Source organism: Zonotrichia leucophrys, chromosome 19 (assembly GCF_028769735.1).
Source record: "Zonotrichia leucophrys gambelii isolate GWCS_2022_RI chromosome 19, RI_Zleu_2.0, whole genome shotgun sequence".
NCBI classification, from domain to species: Eukaryota; Metazoa; Chordata; class Aves; order Passeriformes; family Passerellidae; genus Zonotrichia; species Zonotrichia leucophrys.
The window spans coordinates 5374312-5393997 of NC_088188.1; the positions used below are offsets into that span (position 1 = coordinate 5374312).

Sequence of the window (19686 nt, forward strand, 5' to 3'; positions counted from 1 at the left end):
TAGAGGGAATTTCTGGTTTTCCAGGGGACTTTCTGGCTTTCCAGGCTCCGCTTTAGAAGGAATGTCTGGTTTTCCAAGGGAATTTCTGCTTTTCCACGGGAATTTCTCATTTTCCAGGCTCGGTTTCTGAGGGAAGCGCGCACTGGCGGAGGCCCCGCCCTCAGCCCCGCCCCGGGGGCGTGTCCGGAAGGGGGCGTGGCCAGCGCCGCCCGTCGCCGCGGGCCGGGCCGGGCCGGTCGCCGCCGCCGCCATCGCCGCCATGGCCTGGGGCGCCTCGCTCGCCGAGTGCCTGCGCGAGTGGGAGGAGCTGCAGGACGGCTACCAGCGCATCCAGGTACCACCGGGCCCGGCACGGGCCGGGGCAGCGCTCCGGCCGAGCGCGGCACGCCGCGGTTACCGGCACCGGGGCTGGGGGATCCCCCGCGGGTGCCCCGCAGCATCCCCGGCGGGAGCCGAGCTCTCCCCGCTGCGGTTCGGGTGCTTTCCCGCCGTGCCCCAGCCCCCGTGTGCCTTGGGGCAGGGTGTTTGGGAGCAGGGCAGGGGTGCCGGGCTGTGCGGGGCTGTACCGGGCTGTACCGGGCTGTGCCGGGCGCGGGAACAGCGGGGTTCCCCGCTCTGATGCCCCGGCCCGCCGCGGACGTGGCGTGCAGAGCTCAGATCTCCCGGTTTCGCTGCTGGGAGCGGCGGTGCCCGGCGTGGCACGGCCGGACGAGGTGCGCAGATGCTGTCCCGGCCCTTATCGCCGCTCTCGGGGCAGCCTGGAGCCCGCCAGCCCCGCGGGGACACCGGGCAGCAGAGCCAGCGCTCCCGGCACGCTCCAGCCGTGTCCCCAGTGCTGTCCCCTGTCACCGCTCCGTGCCAGGAAGGTGACCGGTGTCAGAGGTGCTTCCACCTGCTTTGTGTAATCCCCAGGGCGCTGCCTGCCTGCCTGCTGGAGAAGGAGTGGGCAAGGTTCAGCTCGCACAGGGTCACCCCAGGGAAAGGTTGGCCAACCATGTCCTGCTGCCGCTCCGGTCACCGGGCTGCAGCCGCGGCCGTTCCCTTTCGCCCTCCTTCCCCCCCAGAGCAGGGGGAAGCGGATGTTGTTGCCCAGATCTGGGGCAAGGGAGGCTTTGAGAAACCTCCTCTTGCTCCATAGGGCTTGCGTGGATGTCCCGCGTCGCCCACTCCGAGCCCTGAGAGGCCGCTCAGCGCCGGCCCTTCCCCTGGGACCCCTCCTCCCTGCCCGGGTCACTCCTCACACGGGCTGTCCCCGAGGCTGGCTGCTCACAAAAGCCACTCGCTCACGGTTAACCCCAGAGCCAGAGCGAGGTGACTCTAGGTGGCAGCAGGAAAGCTCCATGGTCAAGCAGGGAATGTCCTGGGATAAATCAGGGGCATAAATCACTGCTGTGGAACCGGGACTATCTGGGATCCGTTCCCTCCTTGCTTGTCACCAGAGGGAGAAGGGCTCTCTCCTCTGCTCTTGGTTTCACCTTTCTCCTTTGGGAACAACTTTTAAGATCTGGTGATCGAGTGGTTGATAAGAGCTACAGAGGTTAGAATTTGTTTGTGCCAAGGTCTAGTCCAAGGGTTGGAGTGAGCAGCGTGTGGAGGTGGCCCTCAGGCTGCCGTGGCCGAGGTGAGGCTGTTTTCCTGCTGACCTGGACAAGCAGCAGCAGCAGCAGCATTGATCCAGCAGCTCTCCCCTTTCCCTACTAAAAATAGTGGAGAAATGCAGGCAGCCTTATCCAGGTGTGGTTGGGTTACGTTGGCTGCAGCCCTGCTGGGAGCCCTTCCTTTGTCCAGCTCATGGACAGGCTCTTTCCAGCTTCCCAGGGGAGCCCCAAGCCATGAGCTGGGAGAGCTGAGGCACAAAGAGCTGCTCATCCTGTCCACTGTGGCACCAAGTTGTACCCTGGCCCACCCAGGGTTTATTCCCAAGCCTTTCCTATCTGCTGTGTGCAGTCATTGGTGTCCCCAGCACGGGAACATCCTGTGCATGTCCTGCTTGAGACTGGGGCTGAGCATCCCCATGGAAGCAGGGCTGGCTGTCCCCAAACACACCTGGCCACCCCTCCTCTCACCCAGCAGCCACACAGGTGAAATTAAGGACATTTTTCATAGAGGGCCCAAGGACAGGGGTGTCTGGGCTGGCAGCTCTAACGTGTGCTGGTCTGTCTCTCTTTCCCAGGACAACCACAAGCTGTACAAGCAGAAACTCGAGGAGCTGACCAAGCTGCAGGATGGGATCTCCAGCTCCATCGCCCGGCAGAAGAAGCGGCTGAAGGAGCTGTCCCTGTCCCTCAAAAAGTGAGTCAGTGCTCTGTGACAGTACAGGAGGGGACAGCAGCAAGGACGGGGCTGCTGAGCTCCCCTCATGCCTCAGATGCAAACCTCTCTGCAGCCAGGGGCTGTGGGCAGGCTGCTCTTCCCCAGCCCCCCTTTCCTGTGCCCTGTTGCAGTTCAGAGCTTGCAGGGGTTTTGCAGGTACCATGAACTGCCCCCCTCCTGCACAAAGCTCTCCCCATCCTTGCTGAGGGGGAGAGACCCACCTGGCCTCACCTTGAGCACCACCATGGCCTGACAGAGCCTGACAGAGGAGCTCACCCTGCAGATGGAGTTGTGGACTTGCCTCCCATGCCCCTTCCCTGTCCTTGGGGTGTCCTTGCCCCATCAGTCACTTGTGGAGTGCCAGCACGTGCTGCTCACGTCGCAGAGGCTCTGCTGGTGCCAGTGCCTGTGTTTGCTCCCCAGATGCAGAGCCCAGGCGAGTCCCGAGCAGGAAGCATCCATCCAAGAGACCCAGAGCCTGATTAAAGAGAGGCAGAACGTGTTCTTTGAGATGGAGGCCTATCTGCCAAAGAAAAACGGGTGAGAAGGCGCCTCAGCTCTGCCCTGTGGCTGTAAGGGACAGACCCCAGAGCTGCCACCCTGCACCAGCGGTGTCACAGCTGTGCTGCTCCCCTTGGGCTCCCCAGGGACACCAGCAGGGCTGCCCTCACTCCTCTGCCTGCTCATGGCCATCACCCACCCTTGCCCAGTGGCTGTGCCCAAGGAGAAGCCCTGGTGAACACCCCAGGGCTGTGGGAGGTGGGCTGTGTGCTCCCCACCCATGGGAGGGGATTCCAGAGGGTTTGTGGAAGCACCTGGGGCTCATCCCTGGTCTCATTGGTGGCACAGGAGGGGACAGCTGCACAGGCAGGTCCTGTGCTAACGCTCTGCTCTCTCCCCAGGTTGTACCTGAGTCTGGTGCTCGGCAATGTGAACGTGACCCTGCTCAGCAAACAGGCCAAGTACGGCCCCTCCTCGCTGCTCCTCTGATTTTCCTGCCTTGGCATCCCCTTGGCACCAGGAACAGCAGCTCCTCCCAGGCAGACACAGGGCTGCCTTGGCTCACCTGGTGTACATTTCCTTCCCAGGAATCAGCCAAATCCTTGGCTCCCCCTCACATTCCTGCTGCTGGGGTGGGCTGGACCATTAGCTCTGACAAGTTAATGGGCTCCTCCACCGAAGCCATGTCCATGTTTCCACTGTGTCAGGAACTTCCAGGAGAGGCAGACAGTGGATAGTCCCCTCCTCTTCCCTTGGGGAAGCACCAGAAGTTGGTTTTGGCCCCTTGGAGCCTTTCCCTTGCCAGAGATGCCCAGCCAGGAGCCACTCCCCTCTCCCTCTGCTCCCCAGTCCTCCCCTTGGAGATGTGTGCCCATCTCAGTGTGCCCAGCTCCCCACTAGGGCCACCCCCAGGCTGGGGTGGTTTGGGGAGCTCAGATGTGTCCCTGATGTGCTCTGCTCTCAGAAATACCCCCAAGGCAAGGTTCTCCCAGAACCATCACTTTGCCCAGCCAGGTGGGAGGACACAGATTTCCAGCAGCCCTCTTGCTCCAAGCCTGTCCCTGTGCATCCCTGCAGGTTTGCATATAAAGATGAGTACGAGAAGTTCAAGCTCTACCTCACCATCATCCTCCTCATTGTCTCCTTCTCCTGTCGGTTCCTCCTCAACTCCAGGTGAGTCTGGCTTGGTGCTGGGCAGAGATCTCCTCCCTGTATCCAGAGCTGAACAGGAGGTCCTGCTAAAGCACCTGGAGGTGGGGTGGGCTGTGTGGCCATGGTGGGTGGTGGGGAGCAGGTCCCTTCCCTTGGGGTGGGTGTCCCATGAGTGTCACCGTGCCTGTGCCCCCAGCATGTGCCTTCACCCCCTGCTCTGTGTGACACAGGGTGACAGACGCCGTCTTCAACTTCCTCCTGGTGTGGTACTACTGCACCCTCACCATCCGCGAGAGCATCCTCATCAACAACGGCTCCAAGTGAGTGCCCTGGGCCCGGGGAGGGGCTGGGCCTTCCCTGCCACGGGGGAGCAGCTCCCTCCCACTCAGGGTGTGTGCAAACCCTGCTGGAGCTGCAGGAGGGGCAGGAGGAACCTCCCGTTCTGCGTGGGCAGGTGGAGCTGGCAGGGCCCTGGTGCTGCCCAGCCCCGAGGCCCTGGGTCCTGCTCTGAGCCATTTCCCAACCAGCCCTGGGAGCTGGGGATGGCTGGGCTGGGCTGCTGCACTCTCCAGGCTGCCTTTGGCTCTGGGTTCATGCTCCAGATGTGATGGTGCTTCTCTGTGTCTGCCTCCAGGATCAAAGGATGGTGGGTTTTCCATCACTACATCTCCACCTTCCTCTCAGGTGTCATGCTGACGTGGTGAGTGTCTGTCCCTTGTCCCATGGAGGGGCTCCTGGGCTGTGGGACAGGCAGGGCTGGCTGTCCCCTCGCAGCCCCACGTCCCCCAGCCAGCACTGTCTCTCCACAGGCCAGATGGGCTCATGTACCAGATGTTCAGGAACCAGTTTCTGTCCTTCTCCATGTACCAGAGTAAGTGCTGCCCTTTGTGCTGGGCCAGGGAATTAACCCAGGTGCTCTACACATGGGGACCTGGCAGCAGCTGCTCAGCTCTCAGCTCACCTGGCAGTTCCCTTGGCTTTGTGGGGTGCTGCTGAGGCTGGAAGGGGATCCCTGGGCAGCTCCTGACAGCAGCCCTGCTGTCCTTGCAGGCTTTGTGCAGTTCCTGCAGTATTACTACCAGAGCGGGTGCTTGTACCGGCTGCGGGCGTTGGGAGAGAGGCACAACATGGACCTGACTGTGGGTGAGTGGGATGTGCCCTGTGCTGCTCAGCTCACTGGGAGCTGTGGGTTCTGCTGAAGGAAATGGAGGCACTTGGATTTGAGGTCACTCTCATCAGTGGCAGGAACAGTAAAAGCTGTAAGTCAAACCAAAGCTCCCAGAGCAGCATCTCCTATGGGGCAGCACCACCCCACAGGATGATTGTCCCCCTCCTCCTGCTCTGCTGGGACCACCAGCCCACAGCTGGCTCCTTCAGGGTGTGAAATGTGGCTCTGGGCATTCCTGGGCTCCCTCTGGATGTGAGGTGGCAGTGGATGTGGCTCTGGGCATCCCAGGTTTGCCCAGGAAGCTCCTTCAGACCTGGCACACCCCTCCAAACCCCAGGCACTGTGGGCTGTCACCTCCCCAGCCCCTGTGGCACCGAGGGCAGGAGCTGAGGGCCAGAACCCTGTGCTGGATTAGGGGTCCCTGCCACTGTGCCCACGGTGGGGCTGGAATGGCAGCACCTCCTCAGGCAGGCACGTGTGGGCACTGAGCCTCCCTGCCCTCCATGTCTGGGGCAGCTGGGCCCCATCCCCTGTGCACAGCCCATTCCAGCTCCTCACAGAAACCTTCCTCCTTTGCAGAGGGCTTCCAGTCCTGGATGTGGAGAGGCCTCACGTTCCTGCTTCCCTTCCTCTTCTTCGGGCAGGTGAGGCTGCCCCAGTCCCTGCAGGATGTCAGAGCCTGGGGTGGGAGTGGGATGTGCCCCATTCCCAGCTGTGCTCGGTGGCCTGGACATGGCACAGACCCCACAGGCTGCCACAGCAGGGAAATGCTCCCAACAAATGCTGAGCCTCTCCCTGTGGTTGTGGCAGCCACCACAGCTGGGGAAGTGAGGTGGGGAGGAGCTGGGGTGGTTCTGCTGGGGGAGAACCCTTCCAAAGCCTTTCCAAAGCCCTTCTGAGCTCCAGCTTTGAGCTGCTGCTGAAACGATTGAGCCCTTCCTCGGTCAGATTGTTGAGGCTGATGGCCAAGGGCTGCTCTGAGGCTTCCTGAGGCCCTTGGGCTCCAGCTGGCCTGAAACAGGGGGGATGTCCCAGCTGGGGTCCTCTGGGAATGAGCCTGGATGGGGTTTCACTGCCCACACGAGGTCAGGGTGGGGTTTATACCCAGAGGGAGCAGCTGGTGTGGGGTTTATACCCAGGGGGAGCAGTGGGTGTGGGGTTTATACCCAGAGGGAGCAGTGGGTGTGGGGTTTGTACCCAGGGGGAGCAGTGGGTGTGGGGTTTATACCCAGGGGGAGCAGCTGGGGTGGGGTTTATACCCAGGGGGAGCAGTGGGTGTGGGGTTTATACCCAGGGGGAGCAGCTGGTGTGGGGTTTATACCCAGGGGGAGCAGTGGGTGTGGGGTTTATACCCAGGGGGAGCAGCTGGACAGGCTGGGGCCTGGGCTGAGCCTCTGGCAGCAGCAGCAGCAGCTCTCCTGACTCTCCTCTCCCCTCAGTTCTGGCAGCTGTACAACGCCATCACCCTGTTCCGCATGCTGCAGCACCCCGAGTGCAAGGAGTGGCAGGTAAGGAGGCTCCTGGCAGGGCCCTGGAGGGGCATCCCCAGCAGGTCCCTGCTCCTGATCCCATCCTCTCCTCCCACAGGTCCTCATGTGCGGCCTCCCCTTCTCCATCCTCTTCCTGGGCAATTTCTTCACCACGCTCCGTGTCGTCCACCAGAAGATCCAGAACAAGAACCAGGACACGAAGGAGAACTGAAGTGGGGCCCTGTGGGGGCCTGGACTGTTTCTCCATCCCTTGTCCCCATCTCCTCAATTCCGTCCGGACTCTGGGGTCTCACCCCATCCCTTGGAGGCCTGGCTGTGGGACAGAGCTTGGGGCCTGCTCCTGGACAGTCCCTGTGGGGCTGGATCCCTGCTGGAGTCACTCACCTGCAGCCAGGGGCACCCTGCACCTCCTGTCCTGGCTGCCTTCCCCATCCAGAGTGGGACAGCCACTGCCCTTCCTGGCACCTGGATGTCCTCTGGATGCTGCTGCTCCTCACTGGCACAGGGCAGTGCCCAGGGACTGCCTCCCACAGCTCCTGGGGTGCTGCAGCTCCCCCTTTGCCCCCAGCCCTGCACCCAGGGCAGCTGGGGCTGTGCACAGCTCTGGTTCCAGGGCTGCCCCAGCTCCTCCCTCACCTCCAATCCACAGGGAATGGGGTGGGAGCAGCAGGAGCTGGGGCTGGGCAATGCAAGTTGCAGCCTGGGCCGGCAGCTCCTGAGGCTGCAGATGTGACAATAAAGGGAAGGAGCTGCCCTGGCTCAGTCTGGGAACTGCTCCCACACTCTGCTCTGTGGCTTTGGTTCATCAGGATGTGGGTCCTGGCACAACCTCCCTGAAAGGAGGGTGGAGGTGGGGGGCAGTAGGACAATTGTCACAATAGGACAAGAGGAAACAGCCTCAGCTTCCACCAGGTTTAGATCAGATATTAAGGAAAATGTCTTCACAAAAAAGGGTTGTCCAGCCCTGACAGAGGCTGCCCCAAGCAGTTGGGGAGTCACCATCCCTGCAGGGATTTCAAAGCCATGTAGATGTGGCAGCTGGGGACATGGTTGAGTGGTGGGTTTGCTGGTGCTGGGTTAAGGGTTGGACTCAATGATTTGGAGGGGTTTTCCAGCCTAAATGAGCCCATGATTTTATGAAAAGTCATCTCCCTGTGCCCTTCCACCAGCCTGAGCTGCAGGGGGTGCTCCTTCCCATGGCACCCCAAGGAGCCCAGCAGAACCTCAGTGTCCCTGGAGGTGGGGAAGAGTCACCCTGCACCAGCTGTACCAGCACTGGGAGCTCTGGAAGAACCAAAGAGCAGGTTGGGCACAGCTGCACCCCAGTCCAGAGCCCCCATTGCCATCCTCCCTCCCCTCCACAGCCCAGCACTCAGGGTAGGGGCTGCCCCCAGCTCAGACCAAACCCAGAGCTGCCACCACATCCCCAAATTTCTTCCTGGTTATCATCCATTGCTCCTCCTGCCTCTTTCTTCCCTCTGGCTGAGCAGAGAGATGCAGGAAGCAAACTCCAGACACAGGGTTTTTATTCCAAGGGTAAATGTATTTAAATAATTTACAATCATTGGACAGCCTGGAAGTCTGGGGTTTCTGTTGTTTTTTGTTTGTTTGTTTTTGGTTTTTTTTTCCATGCTAAAATCACAAAGATGTTCAAAATAAAAACCGTATTTAAAAAATGACCGTACATGATGTGAGGGAGGGGCTGGGCTCAGGGGAGCAGGCAGGGCCCCCAAGGGCTGAGAGCCCGCCTCCAATCCGGCGGTATTCCACAGGGGGAGGAGCTTCCCGCCGCTGCTGGAGCCAGGGCAGGCAGCAGGAATGGAGCAGGACACGCTGCAGGGGCCATGGGACAGCTCTGTGCCCACTGCCAGCCCCACATGCCAGGGGTGGCAGGAGGGAGGCAGAGCTGCGACCCCAGCCCCAGCACAGCCCCTCCACCCCCTCTGCTGTCCCTGCAGGCCAGGCTGGGCTCCAGCCCCGGGGATAAGGCAGCACCTCGTGTCCAGGGAAGGGCTCCCTGGCTGTGTCTGTCCCTCGTGGCCGTGTCCCTGCTGTCCCTGGCCTTAAGGCCAACACTGGTGCACCCTGAGGTGCTGGTGACACTGGTGACACCGCAGCTCCTGGGCAGCAGCCTGAGCTACCCCCCTGCCCCTCTCAACCCTTTCCACCCCCTGGGTGCCCAGCCTGCCCTGAGGGAATGCAGAGGCCCAGGAAGGGTTGGGAGTGACACCGGGGTAGCCGTGGGCAGGGGACAACACCGTCACCCACAGCAGCAGTGGGTGAGCAGGCACTTGCCAGCTCCCCTGGCCCACACCTGGGGACCTGTTCTCTCCCTGGCCCCACCAGCCCGGCTCTTAGCTCCACACATCCAGGGAGTAGCGGCCCTTTGTCATCAGTTTCTTTACATAGTCCACGGCCTGGGGCTGGCTCATGTTGCCAAACTCGGAGACGATCTCGTAGAAGGTGTTCTGCACGTCCCGGGCCATGTTCCGGGCATCGCTGCAAACACGGGGTGAGTGAGACACCAGAGCACAGCCACAGAGCCACCTCCCACCCTGCAGGGTGTGCTCACCCCAGCCCCCTGCCCTCCTGCGAACCAGGGCAGCAGAACCCTCCCAGGGCTTGTAATGCACAGCTGGGGAAACTGAGTCACGCTCCTTTTCCTGAGAACTGCCCCCAAATCCCCATCCCGTCCCCAACCTACCCGCACACATAGATGTGAGCCATCCCCTCATTAACCAGCTTCCAGACGTTCTCCTTGTTCTTCTTCAGTAAGTGCTGGACATAAACCTGGCAGGAAACAAGGTGGGAGTGAGGGGAGAGGAGCAGAGCCCCCACACCACAGACTATGGAGAGGGAGGCTCAGGAAGGCAAGGCTGTGCTCACAGCTCTGGGAGACAGGAAAGTGCTGGCTGCTCCTGCCTGCCATGGAGTGATGGGGGCAGCAGGAACAGTGTGGTACCTTCTCAGCCTGGTCCCTGGAGAAGGCCACGTTGAGCTGGGTGAGCACTCCCTCCTTCTGGAAGCGGGCCAGCTCCTCCCGGTACAGGTAGTCCTCGCGCTCGTGGCGGCAGCCATAGTAAAGCACCGTCTCACCCACCTCCTTGCCTGCAGGGTGGGTCACACAGCCCCCATCAGCTGGGCCTTCCAGCCCCCTTCACACCCTCCCCTTGTCCTGACAGCCCCAGCAGCCCCCAGCCCTGTGCTCTCCCCCACCCTGGGCTCACAGATGGTTTCTGGTTACAAGGGGAAGCTCAGGACTGATTCCACAGGCTTTAGAATCCAGTCTGAGTGACCTGACTGGGTTTATTTGGAGGTGTGGTGCTGGCATGTGGTATTCACATGCCCTGTGAACACAGAGAAGCTGTGAGACAAGCAGAGAAGAAGGAAAACACAATTCTTATCTCACTTGCTGTGCCTGTGTTGAGCTAAAGTAGAATGCAATATGGAGATTGTTTACCCAAAGTGAGAGTGGTTTGTTCCCTTGGCCTACCAGGGCCAATTGTGTGTGTTGGACTGTCATGGGACAGTCATGAGAGAATCAGAAATGAGTGCAGTTCTGTGCAGTTGTGAGCAAGAGTGCATAGCAGATTCAATTTAGATGAAATTATATAGTATAGTATAATAAAGTAATTAATTAGCCTTCTGATGATGGAGTCAGATGCATCATTCCCTCTCCCCTTTGTTGGAGTCACCTTAGATTTACAATAGTAGCAGAGCTCAGAGAAGTGCCCCAGCTCTGTCCACCCCCAAACATCCTCTGTGGCCAAGAGCAGGACAGACACCCTTGTGTGGGCAAAACCACCCAGCCCTGTTCACCCTGCCCCAGCTCTCTGCTTTTGGCTGGGCCAACCCACAACAGGACCAGCAAAGCTGCACCCTGGAGGCACCAAACTGCCCCCACAGAGCCCTGCAGCAGCTCCAGCCCCTGGGCACTCACTCACCCTGCTGCTTGAGCCAGGCCCTCTCCTGGATGAAGCCCATGAAGGGGGCGATGCCGGTGCCCGGCCCAATCATGATCACGGGCGTGCTGGGCTTGAAGGGCAGCCGGAACTGCGACTTGCGCACGTACATGGGCACCAGGGAGCTGCTCCCCTGCTCCACAGGCCCCTGGGAGCTGCTCTCCTGCTGGCCAGGTGCCTGGGAGCTGCTCCCAGGCTGGCCAGGCACCTTGCTCCTGAGCCAGCTGGTGGCCACCCCTTTGTTCAGGCGGCCCGTCTTGGTCTCGTACTCCACCGTCACGGCACAGATGTGGATGGAGTTGGGATGGACCTGTGCAGGGGGATAGAACATAAGAAAATAGTGTAGAAAGTAGGCTTACCCCTAAGGAGTTGCAGCTGGGCCAATTATCAAAGATTAGGAGCAGGCCTGACTTGAAGAGGCCACAGCTGTAAGCAATGAGAAGATGCTATGAAAGAGTGGGGTGGCTGGTTGGGAAGGGAGCTGGAGTCGGTTACTTCGTGAAGAGGCAGCGTTCTGAGGAGCTGCCTATGAGGAACACCAAGAAGGTATAGAACTTTTGTGATAAGGAGACAACAGCATGGAACCCCTGCAATACAGACCTGAAGGGAAGAGATGCTGGAACCAGGCAGAGAAGGAGCCCCAGCAACCCCACATTGTGCTAAGGAATGAGGACAAGTTCAACCTCATGTTAACATTGGGACAGTTACTCCTCCCTGCATGCTCCTCATGGGGCTTCTGTCTTGTCCTCAACTCATCACGGGAGCACTGAGCTTCCCCGGAGGTTGCCAAGAGGGACTTTTGACCAGCCCCTAAAATGCCACCTTGCCAGGCAAATGGGCCAAGAGGAGCAGATCTCCAGAGTGTGGTGGTATCAGGGCACAGCTGGCTGGAGCATGTGACTCTGCACAAACCCTGTGAGAAGCTGGGATAACTCCATGCATGAAGATCACTAAATCTGCCCCTCTCATATCAAATGGCACCAGGAGAAGCTCCCTGTGTCCAGCTCCCAGCTGAGGGGAGCTGCAGCTGGAGAGGTCCCTCCATGGGCCCATTCCCTGCAGGAAGCACACCCACCTTGGAGGAGGAGGCGATGGAGTAGTAGCGGGCCTGCAGGCGGGGCAGGAGCTCGCACAGGTGGTCGATGGGGGGGCGCAGGGAGGGCATGTCCTGCAGGATGGCCAGGATGTTCCTGCGGGCCTCCACCACCCAGCTGAGGTACAGCGCCTGCAGGCAAGGAGAGCACAGGCATCACAACCTCCCCACAGGGCTGGCAAACACCCCCCTAGAGCCTGAATTGCTGCTAGTAAAGTCCAGGGTAAAGAAGCAAAAAAGGGCCTTTGCATAACATCCACAGATGTTTAATTCAGCTGCACTGTGAGATGTCAGGTGTGGAGGGAGAGAATAAGAGAATAGTGCAGAAGGCAATCTCACCCCTGAGGAGTTGCAGTTGCACTAATCACCAAAGTGATTTCCACCAAAGATTAGAACAGGCCTGCCCTTAACAGGCCACAGCTGTGTCCAATAAGAAGACAAGTGCTACAAAAGAGTGGGTTAGCTGGTTGAGAAGGGAGCTGGAGTTTGTTGGCTGTACTGTGGCTAAGAAGGAATCAGTGCTGTGAGGAGATGCCCATGAGAAATCACCAAGAAGGTATGGAACTTCTGCAATAAGATGACAACATTCAAGTCTCCAGCACAGACACCTGCAGAGCCCAGCTTTCTCTCCCAGGGGCATGGGGGCTGACCCTGGTCTGAGGGCAATACAAATATAAGGGCCCAGCAGGGAAATGGGAGGGAACGGCTCAGGAACATATGGACAGACATAGGAACAGGGGAAGCAGCCAATGGGTTGTAACTTCGAGATTCCCCCCCAAGGCCTCCACACCCCATGGGCTCTCTGGGTGCCTTTTGGGGACCCCCAGGGCAGGTGGGCAGGGCAGTGCTCCCACCTTGCCCTCAGCAGCAGACGAGGCCATCTTGCGCAGGCGCTCCTGCTCGCCGCTGTCCGAGGCGTACTGGGCCAGCTCGTAGAGCACGTTGGTGCGGGGAGGGTTGGTGATGTCCAGGTAGTAGGTCAGGGCTGTCCTGTATGATGTAGGGCAGGGGAAGGGATGCTTCTTGTTGGATTCCTCTGGAGAAGTGGGAGAGAAAGAAAAATTAAAAATCCATCCACCTCGTGCTGGTGCATGAAGAGGTTTTGTTCTGGCTGTGAGGGCTGGAGACAGAGCACAGTGGGTTTCAGGGAGAAAAGAGCAGCCTGTGGGTCAGAGCCCCAGCTCCACACTGAATCACCTCCCTCCCCAGGCAGCTCCATTTCCTAGTATCCCATTTTGTGTTTCATAGATGCTTCCTGACAGTTTTGCAGCAAAAAATACAAAAAATAAACTCTGTGTTCCCCAAGGGGCTCTGTGTCCCGAGATGTGCACACACAGTCCAACAAACCCCAGATTAAGCAGGGAGCTGCCCTCCATGGCTAATTTGGCCTCAGGCATTTACACCTCCATCAGATCTGGCCTCAAAAGTGTCCTTAGGCTCTGTCAGCCACATTCAGCTGTGCCAGAAGTCAAGGCTGGAGCCATTCTGTTCAGCCTTGAGAGGTCTATAAGGGACATGAATGTCAGCACAGGGGGCCACAGGCTCCAGCAATGCCTTAAATCCACTTTGTCTCTAGAAACCAGGAGTTCTCTCAGGCTTCTGGGCCAGCACATCTGCTGCCTCAGGTCTGGCTGTGCTGCTCCAGGACTGTGATGGGCAGCAGCTGCCATCTCCCTCCTGCCAGAGGCTGGCTCTGCTGGGAATGCTCCCCAGGAACAGCTCCTTGGATCAGCACAAGTGCTCCCTGCTGGCAGCTCAGTCCCCAAGCCTGTACCTCCTCCCAGGACTGAATAAGAACATCTCACACACTCAGGGCCCTGAGGAGCTCCAGGGCTGCTGAAGGATGCTCTGGTGGGCTGATGCTCCATAATTAGGAGCGTGCTGTTACATAATTTGTTGTTGAATGGGCTCACCAAGCACATTTCACAAGTGACCCACTTCAGCTGATCTCAGCAAGCAGGCTCTGAGCCCCAGCTAAAACAGCACAACACTGAGAGGGGCTGTGGGACATCTGGAGGTGCCTCACAGGATCTGAGGGTGAAGGACAGAGACCACCACTGGAGAACTGGAGATCCCTACTCACCATCCAAGTTGTTCAGGGACATGACAGTGTCCAGGTCCGTGCCCAGGATCTCACCAATCTGGTTCACCAGGGAGGAGTCGTTGGCTGGGTACACAGCCACGTGGTCCCCAGACTCATACCTGGCACAGGGCAGGAGGAAGGAGAGCACATGGAACACCTGCACCACTTCTTGAGCACCCCCAGCAGCTCAGCCAGAACACAAGGGGGCTGAGGCAAGGGGCAGCAGGACAACACTGAGGTCTGAGGCACAGGACCTGCACCACCAGCATCCACAGAGCCAGCAGTTACATTGTGGGATAATGGTTTCCCAGGGTTTTTATGAACAGCAGTTTTGCCAGAGTTCCAGCAAGAACAGGTCAGATTCCCAACAGAACAGAGCAAAGCTCCTGAAAACCTCTACAGCTGTTAAGCCACCTGGATTCATGACTTCCTAACAATTTAAGGAATTTCAGCGAGTGAGAGGGTTTTAAGAACAGGGCTTTATTCCCCCTATGCTCATAGACCTAAACCAGGCAGATACAGGCAAGAGCAACCCCCTGCTCAGCTGCCCTCTCATTTATTGACTTCTAGAGAATTTCTGCAACTGGGACTGCTCAGGTAGGACAGGGATGTGGGATGGGATGGACCCAAAGCAGTGCAAGAGCTGGTACAGAAGCCCAAAAGGGCAGTGTTAAGGAGCAAGGTCCCCTTCTAAGTGCTGGATGAGGCTGATGCCACATCCTTGTTCTTTGCTCCTGACAAAGCAGAGGAGCAGCCTCCCCCAGGGCAGTACCTGATTTTGGAATTGGAGATATCCAGCTCCAGGTGCATCAAGTGTCGCTCTCCACCCTCGTTCAGCTTGCGGTTCTCTGTGACCTGAGCCAGGAAGGGGTTCTTGGCATCAAAGGGGCTGCAAGGAAACACAAAGGTGCTCTGGGATTCCCTCCTGCAGGCTCATGGAGCTCCTGCTATCCAGCATGTTCCTCTGACTCCAGAGCAGGCTGCCATGATTTGGTTCCTGTTCCAGAGCACACTGCACCCCAGCACGAACCAAATTATGACCCTGCTGCTCCCCACATTGGCACAGAAAACAAATCATGACCCTGCTGCTCCCCACACTGGCACAGAAAACAGATCCTCTTCCTTCTCAGCACAGCCCAGCAGTCAACAGCTTCTGTCCCATTAAGGACACATGACAGAACTGGATTGGAGGCACTATCACATCTCAAAGGAATATTTCAGGCTGGAATTAATGCTTAAAGCTCATCTCTCCACAGCAATACTGCCAGCAGCCATCATGCATTGGCCACTGCAGGCAAGGAAAGGCTCAGGACAGATGCTGTGGATGTACCAGCCAAGCAGCACATGTGACCACAGCCACCTCATCACCATGAATGATTCATTAACTGGGGAAATCTCAGAATCCCAGTGGAACTCTGAGCCCATTTCTCTTGGGCAGAGACCTGCTGTGCTGCAGGTGCTGTTACACACATCAGGGAGCCACCAGCCAAGCTCTGCCCAGGGGTTTGGCACTCACGGCTTCTGGTTCTCGTAGCTCTTGAGCCTGCCCATCTCCCCTGTGTAGACTTTGTTCATGTTCACATCTGTGTGCACCACCAGCTCATACTGACGGATGCTGGAGGGAAAAAAAGGAGAGAAAAGAGAAAAAAGTCAAATTGGAACCCACAAGGTACAGCTGGAAGCATCATCTCCTTTGCTGGATTTGCTGCAGCTCAAAAACAAATGCAAATTCCATCCCTTTGCCCCTCCTGAGAGATGAGAAAACAGGCAGACTCTGCAGAAAGCCCAAAGCAAGGGGAACCCTCAGCCTCCCTGGAGCCTCACAACCAGCACAGCCAGCCCCAAAGGAACTCAAGCCATCCTCTCCCCACTCAGAACAGGAACCCAGAGCTGGGCTCAGACTCACACCAGCACAGGCTCAGGCCAAAGAGCCCCACTCACTGCTACACTTCACTCATGCCTTGAGTCTGGAAGGGGAGGCAGCACAGAGGAAAGGGAACAGCAGCCCAGGGCTGATGGCACAGCCACCAGTCAAGGTGGCCAGTCTGTGACACCCAGGAGGAGCTGCTCCCAAACCCACCTGGACTCCTCTCCTGTAGCCTCCACCCCGAAGTGCTCACACACTGCTGGCCAGAACTGCTCTCTCCAGGTGATGAAGTCTTCTTCCAGGCTAGCCAGGGCAGAAGAGAGAGTCAACAACCCAGCCCCATTCCCAGAGAAGCCACCTGAGATCCCTGTGCCCTCCTCCCATCACTGTGGGAAAAGGCATTTCCTTAGACCCAGGCACCCCTGGTACCTCCACATGCCCACAGATCACCAGGAAAGCACCTGCAGGGCACTGAGTGGGAACTGCCCTTCCCCAGCCCTGCCAAGGAAGGCTTTGTTATTTAGACTCAGTCTTAAAAAAGCTCAGCTCCTCATTGTCCATCCCTGGCATGAAGTGACCTTCCTAAAAGGTCATTATTCCTCTGTGGCACTGCTTATTTTTCCAGGCTCAGAGCCTTCCACACAGGGCATATCCCTCCCACAAGGCCCTGCAGACCTTGGAGGTAGAGCCACAGGTTGATGTAATGTTCCAAGGTGCTCAGGTGAACACAGAAAGGTAAAAAAAAAGAAAATAGTGTCTGAGCTGGAAAATTGTTGCCTCACACTATGAAACAGCTCCCAAGGAGATTAACCTGCTTCCTTCACTGGGATGGGTGAGTTTACCCACACAGGCTGCACAGGAAGAGGCAGAGGAGGCTGCAAAGCCTGCTCCAGTTGTCCCATGGACATTTAGAGCTGAGGTGGGATTTCCCAGACACAGGATCCCTCAGGACACTCCCTGTGCACAGGGAGCTGATTGTGGGAGACACAGCAGACACAAACATGTCAACCCCAACAACAAACCCTGTGAGCTTATTTCTGCCTTGGTAGTGGAGCCCATTCCCTGCCAAGGTCCCTTCCAAGATGCTTTCAGCCAGCTCTGCCCAGCCCCTCAGCCCAAGGCACTCACTTGCCATCATCATCTCCCAGCCCCAGCTCAAAGATGCGCTGTGCTCCAAGCTCCTCCAGCCTCTTGTCCACGTACTTCCCCATGGCATTGAAGTGCTCATAAGTTTTGTTCCCCAGCCCAAAGACCTGGAAGGGAACACTCATGAGCATGGAGAAGCAGGAGGTGGACTTTCCCCATCCATTTGACATCCTCTGGCCAGGTATCACCCCACAAAGGATGCAGAACAAAGGCAGTGAGACCTCTCCCAGCTCCCCCATCAGCTCTCCAGTAAGAATCTACCAGTGTGTGGTCAGGAGGCACCAGCACCTCCCCTGAGCCTGGATGCTCTTCCAGGAACTCCTGCATGTCTCCTTGTGGGACCAGTAAGAACTTGGACTGCCTGGAGAGCCATTGCTGGCCTTTGCCTCCCACAAACCACACAGTAAATAAATCCTTGCTCACTGCTTCACACAGAGTAGCTTCACATCTCCACCAGTGGATTTTACTCTCATTTGCAATATTATGCTGCCTAAGGAATTTGGCCAGGTTTTAGGTGAGCTGGCTGTTTCTCAGCCAGTTATTCAGCTCAGCACAGGAGGAGAGCTACACACTCCTTCAAGTGATTTAATTCGTGGGAGAAGATCTGGCCCCAGGCTGCCCAATTAGCTTCTGAAGAGCAGCAGCAGCCTGTAGCTCATTTACAAACCTGTATTCAGTGCCTGCAGGGCTGTTTGGGGCTGTTTATACCAGGAAACCCTGATGATTTAGAGAGTGGAGAGCAAACTCTGATATTTGCATTTGAAGCCTCAAGAAGTACATTTGCAGGTGTCCACAAAGCCTGGGCAGGAAGACAGCAGGGATCTCATCCCAGACAAGGTATACAAGACACAGACATCATGTTGTGCCTTTCCCCAAACCACTCTGGAGGGCTTTTGGCCTTCCTGCCCAAATGCAAGACAAAAACTGGAATGGGGCCACTTACTGCAAACCGGAGACCCGAGAGGTCGGCATCAGCCTCCTGCAGCCAGTCATAGAAATCCTGGGCATTGTCTGTGGGATCTCCCTCTCCATAGGTGGCCATGCAGAACACTGCCAAGGACTTGTCAATCTCAGAGAGGCGACTCAGGTCCGACTGCAAGCAGAGGAAAGAAGGAATCTTCAAGGATCCCACACTGTGGTTGTTGGGCAATTCCTATTCCCACAGCGTAGGTGTGCAAACAGCACCACGCGTTTGCAGAAGGGGTTGGGAAAGGCCAGACCCACCCAAAATGGCTGGGAAAATAAAGGAAACCACCCTCACTGGACTGCAAGTCAATATTTCTGCTCCACCAGAAAGAAAAGCAATGGATTTTCCATGCAAGGCTTTAAAGGACCAGGAGAATGCAGAATGGCAAGGATTGAGCCTGTACCTGCATCACTCAGGCTGATCTTTTCTACCCTAAATGACACAACTGTCCCTTGGCCAGGGTCATTGGATTTTTCTAGGGGGCACTGAAAGGTTGTGACTATCCCAAGGCTGTTCAGGGCTCAATTACCAGGTCATACTCCTCTGGGTCTGCTGCCATGCCCCGGAGGCCATAGCGATGGGCATCTTTGGCCAGGCGATTGGCAAACTCCTCTGCTGTGCCCGTCTGGGAGCCATAGAAAACCACAATATTCCGGCCCTGGAGAGAGAGAAAAATCCCTTTTAAGTGATGATTAGTCATTTGGCAAATGCATGGATGAAGCACAAAGGAAATGCCTGAGATCAGGAATCCCGGACTGCAATCTAAAGGCAACCAGGAGTGAGTGCTTGTGCAGGACTCCAAGAGCTTGGCAGAAAACTCCAGGCTGAGCTGTTAATGAGAACATGACTCTTGCCACTCTCAGAGGGGAGATTCAGGTCAGACTAAAACCCAAAGCAAAGAATAAACTTTCCAGATTTATTCTCAACTTTTGAGGCTGCAGTGTGACTCCTGGAAACAGGGAACACCCTGGATGGGAATGCAGAACTTGCTAAAGGCTCTGGGCAAGTGCCTGAGCACCAGAGCTCCTGCTCTGCTGCAAGCCAGCTACTTTGAAGCAGAATGGAAAATGCATCCAGCCCTTGCTTCCTCTTGTGTCCAAAGTCAAAAGCTGACAGTTCTGTGTACAATTCCCACTGCACAGCCAAGCCAGTTTGGGAACCAACCACACAGATAAACAACTGCCAGCCAATGACTTCAAAGTCTCTGCCATTTCCCTTCTGACTTCGATCTCATATTACATTATTTTTTTCCACCACTGAAATTTCACTTGAATTTCTTCTCTAAGAACAACTCTCAGGCACAGACTGAAAGAGCTATTCCTGGCTGCTCACACAGCCTTCCTCTGGATGCTCTCTGCAGCAGCCATGTGTCTGTACCCAAACCAGCTCCTCCTGCTGACAGTTTCCAGAGGAAAATGGGATGGTTCCAGAGGAAAATGGGATGGACATGAGCTCCCCCACCTTCCCAGAACAAGCAGCTTACCGTCTTCTTCATCTTCTCAATGAAGCTGCTGTCTCTCACTGGAGCTGCTCTGAAAGACAGGAGGAACATCTTTTCAGATGAGCACATTCATTTTTGAGGTCAGGAATAAGCAAGTGGGAGAAAAGTGGCCTCCAGACCTCAGGAAAGTTGCCCAAAAGAGTGAGAATCTCCACTGACCACAGTGCTCAGCCACAGGGCTTCTGAACACAACCATGGAGCACAGGGGAGAAGCTGAGCTCCTCCCTGACCCCCATCAGTGAATCCTCCATGGGAAAAGCCCAGGCACACAGCCCTGCCCACCAGGAAACCTTTATCAAGTGCTCTGAGAGGTTTCACAGCTCAGCTAACGGAGCTCACAGGAACAGGTCTCCAGATAAGTCTCAGAGGCCAAGCCAGGGTTTGAAAGAAGGGGATGGAAAACTCCTTCCTTCCCCACACCACTGTGGGCAAGCAGGATCAGT

At 57.2% G+C, this 19686-nt stretch overlaps 2 protein-coding genes across 4 annotated transcripts in view; one reads left to right on the top strand and one right to left on the bottom strand.

The window, feature by feature from the left end:
• The first annotated feature begins 200 nt into the window (after positions 1-200).
• Positions 201-7411, top strand: TMEM120A (transmembrane protein 120A). Its single transcript, XM_064729602.1, has 12 exons — positions 201-334; positions 2174-2292; positions 2737-2853; positions 3216-3275; positions 3892-3987; positions 4197-4286; positions 4601-4666; positions 4776-4837; positions 5017-5109; positions 5714-5778; positions 6574-6642; positions 6722-7411. The coding sequence occupies exons 1-12, from the start codon at positions 260-262 to the stop codon at positions 6833-6835; spliced, it is 1026 nt and encodes a 341-aa protein (XP_064585672.1). The 5' UTR covers positions 201-259; the 3' UTR covers positions 6836-7411.
• Positions 7412-8146: 735 nt separating this feature from the next.
• The window catches only part of LOC135456010 (NADPH--cytochrome P450 reductase), a 30383-nt gene continuing 18843 nt past the window's right edge, over positions 8147-19686 (bottom strand). For all 3 annotated transcript variants that reach the window (XM_064729598.1, XM_064729599.1, XM_064729600.1), the window contains 14 exons: positions 19226-19274; positions 18272-18400; positions 17719-17868; positions 16758-16882; positions 15843-15932; positions 15279-15377; positions 14535-14651; positions 13763-13881; positions 12534-12715; positions 11662-11811; positions 10569-10896; positions 9587-9732; positions 9329-9414; positions 8147-9123 (listed from right to left, as the gene is read on the bottom strand). In XM_064729598.1, the coding sequence (XP_064585668.1) occupies positions 8979-9123; positions 9329-9414; positions 9587-9732; positions 10569-10896; positions 11662-11811; positions 12534-12715; positions 13763-13881; positions 14535-14651; positions 15279-15377; positions 15843-15932; positions 16758-16882; positions 17719-17868; positions 18272-18400; positions 19226-19274 (1915 nt within the window). In that variant the 3' untranslated portion in view covers positions 8147-8978. The remainder of the gene's footprint in view (positions 9124-9328; positions 9415-9586; positions 9733-10568; positions 10897-11661; positions 11812-12533; positions 12716-13762; positions 13882-14534; positions 14652-15278; positions 15378-15842; positions 15933-16757; positions 16883-17718; positions 17869-18271; positions 18401-19225; positions 19275-19686) is intronic.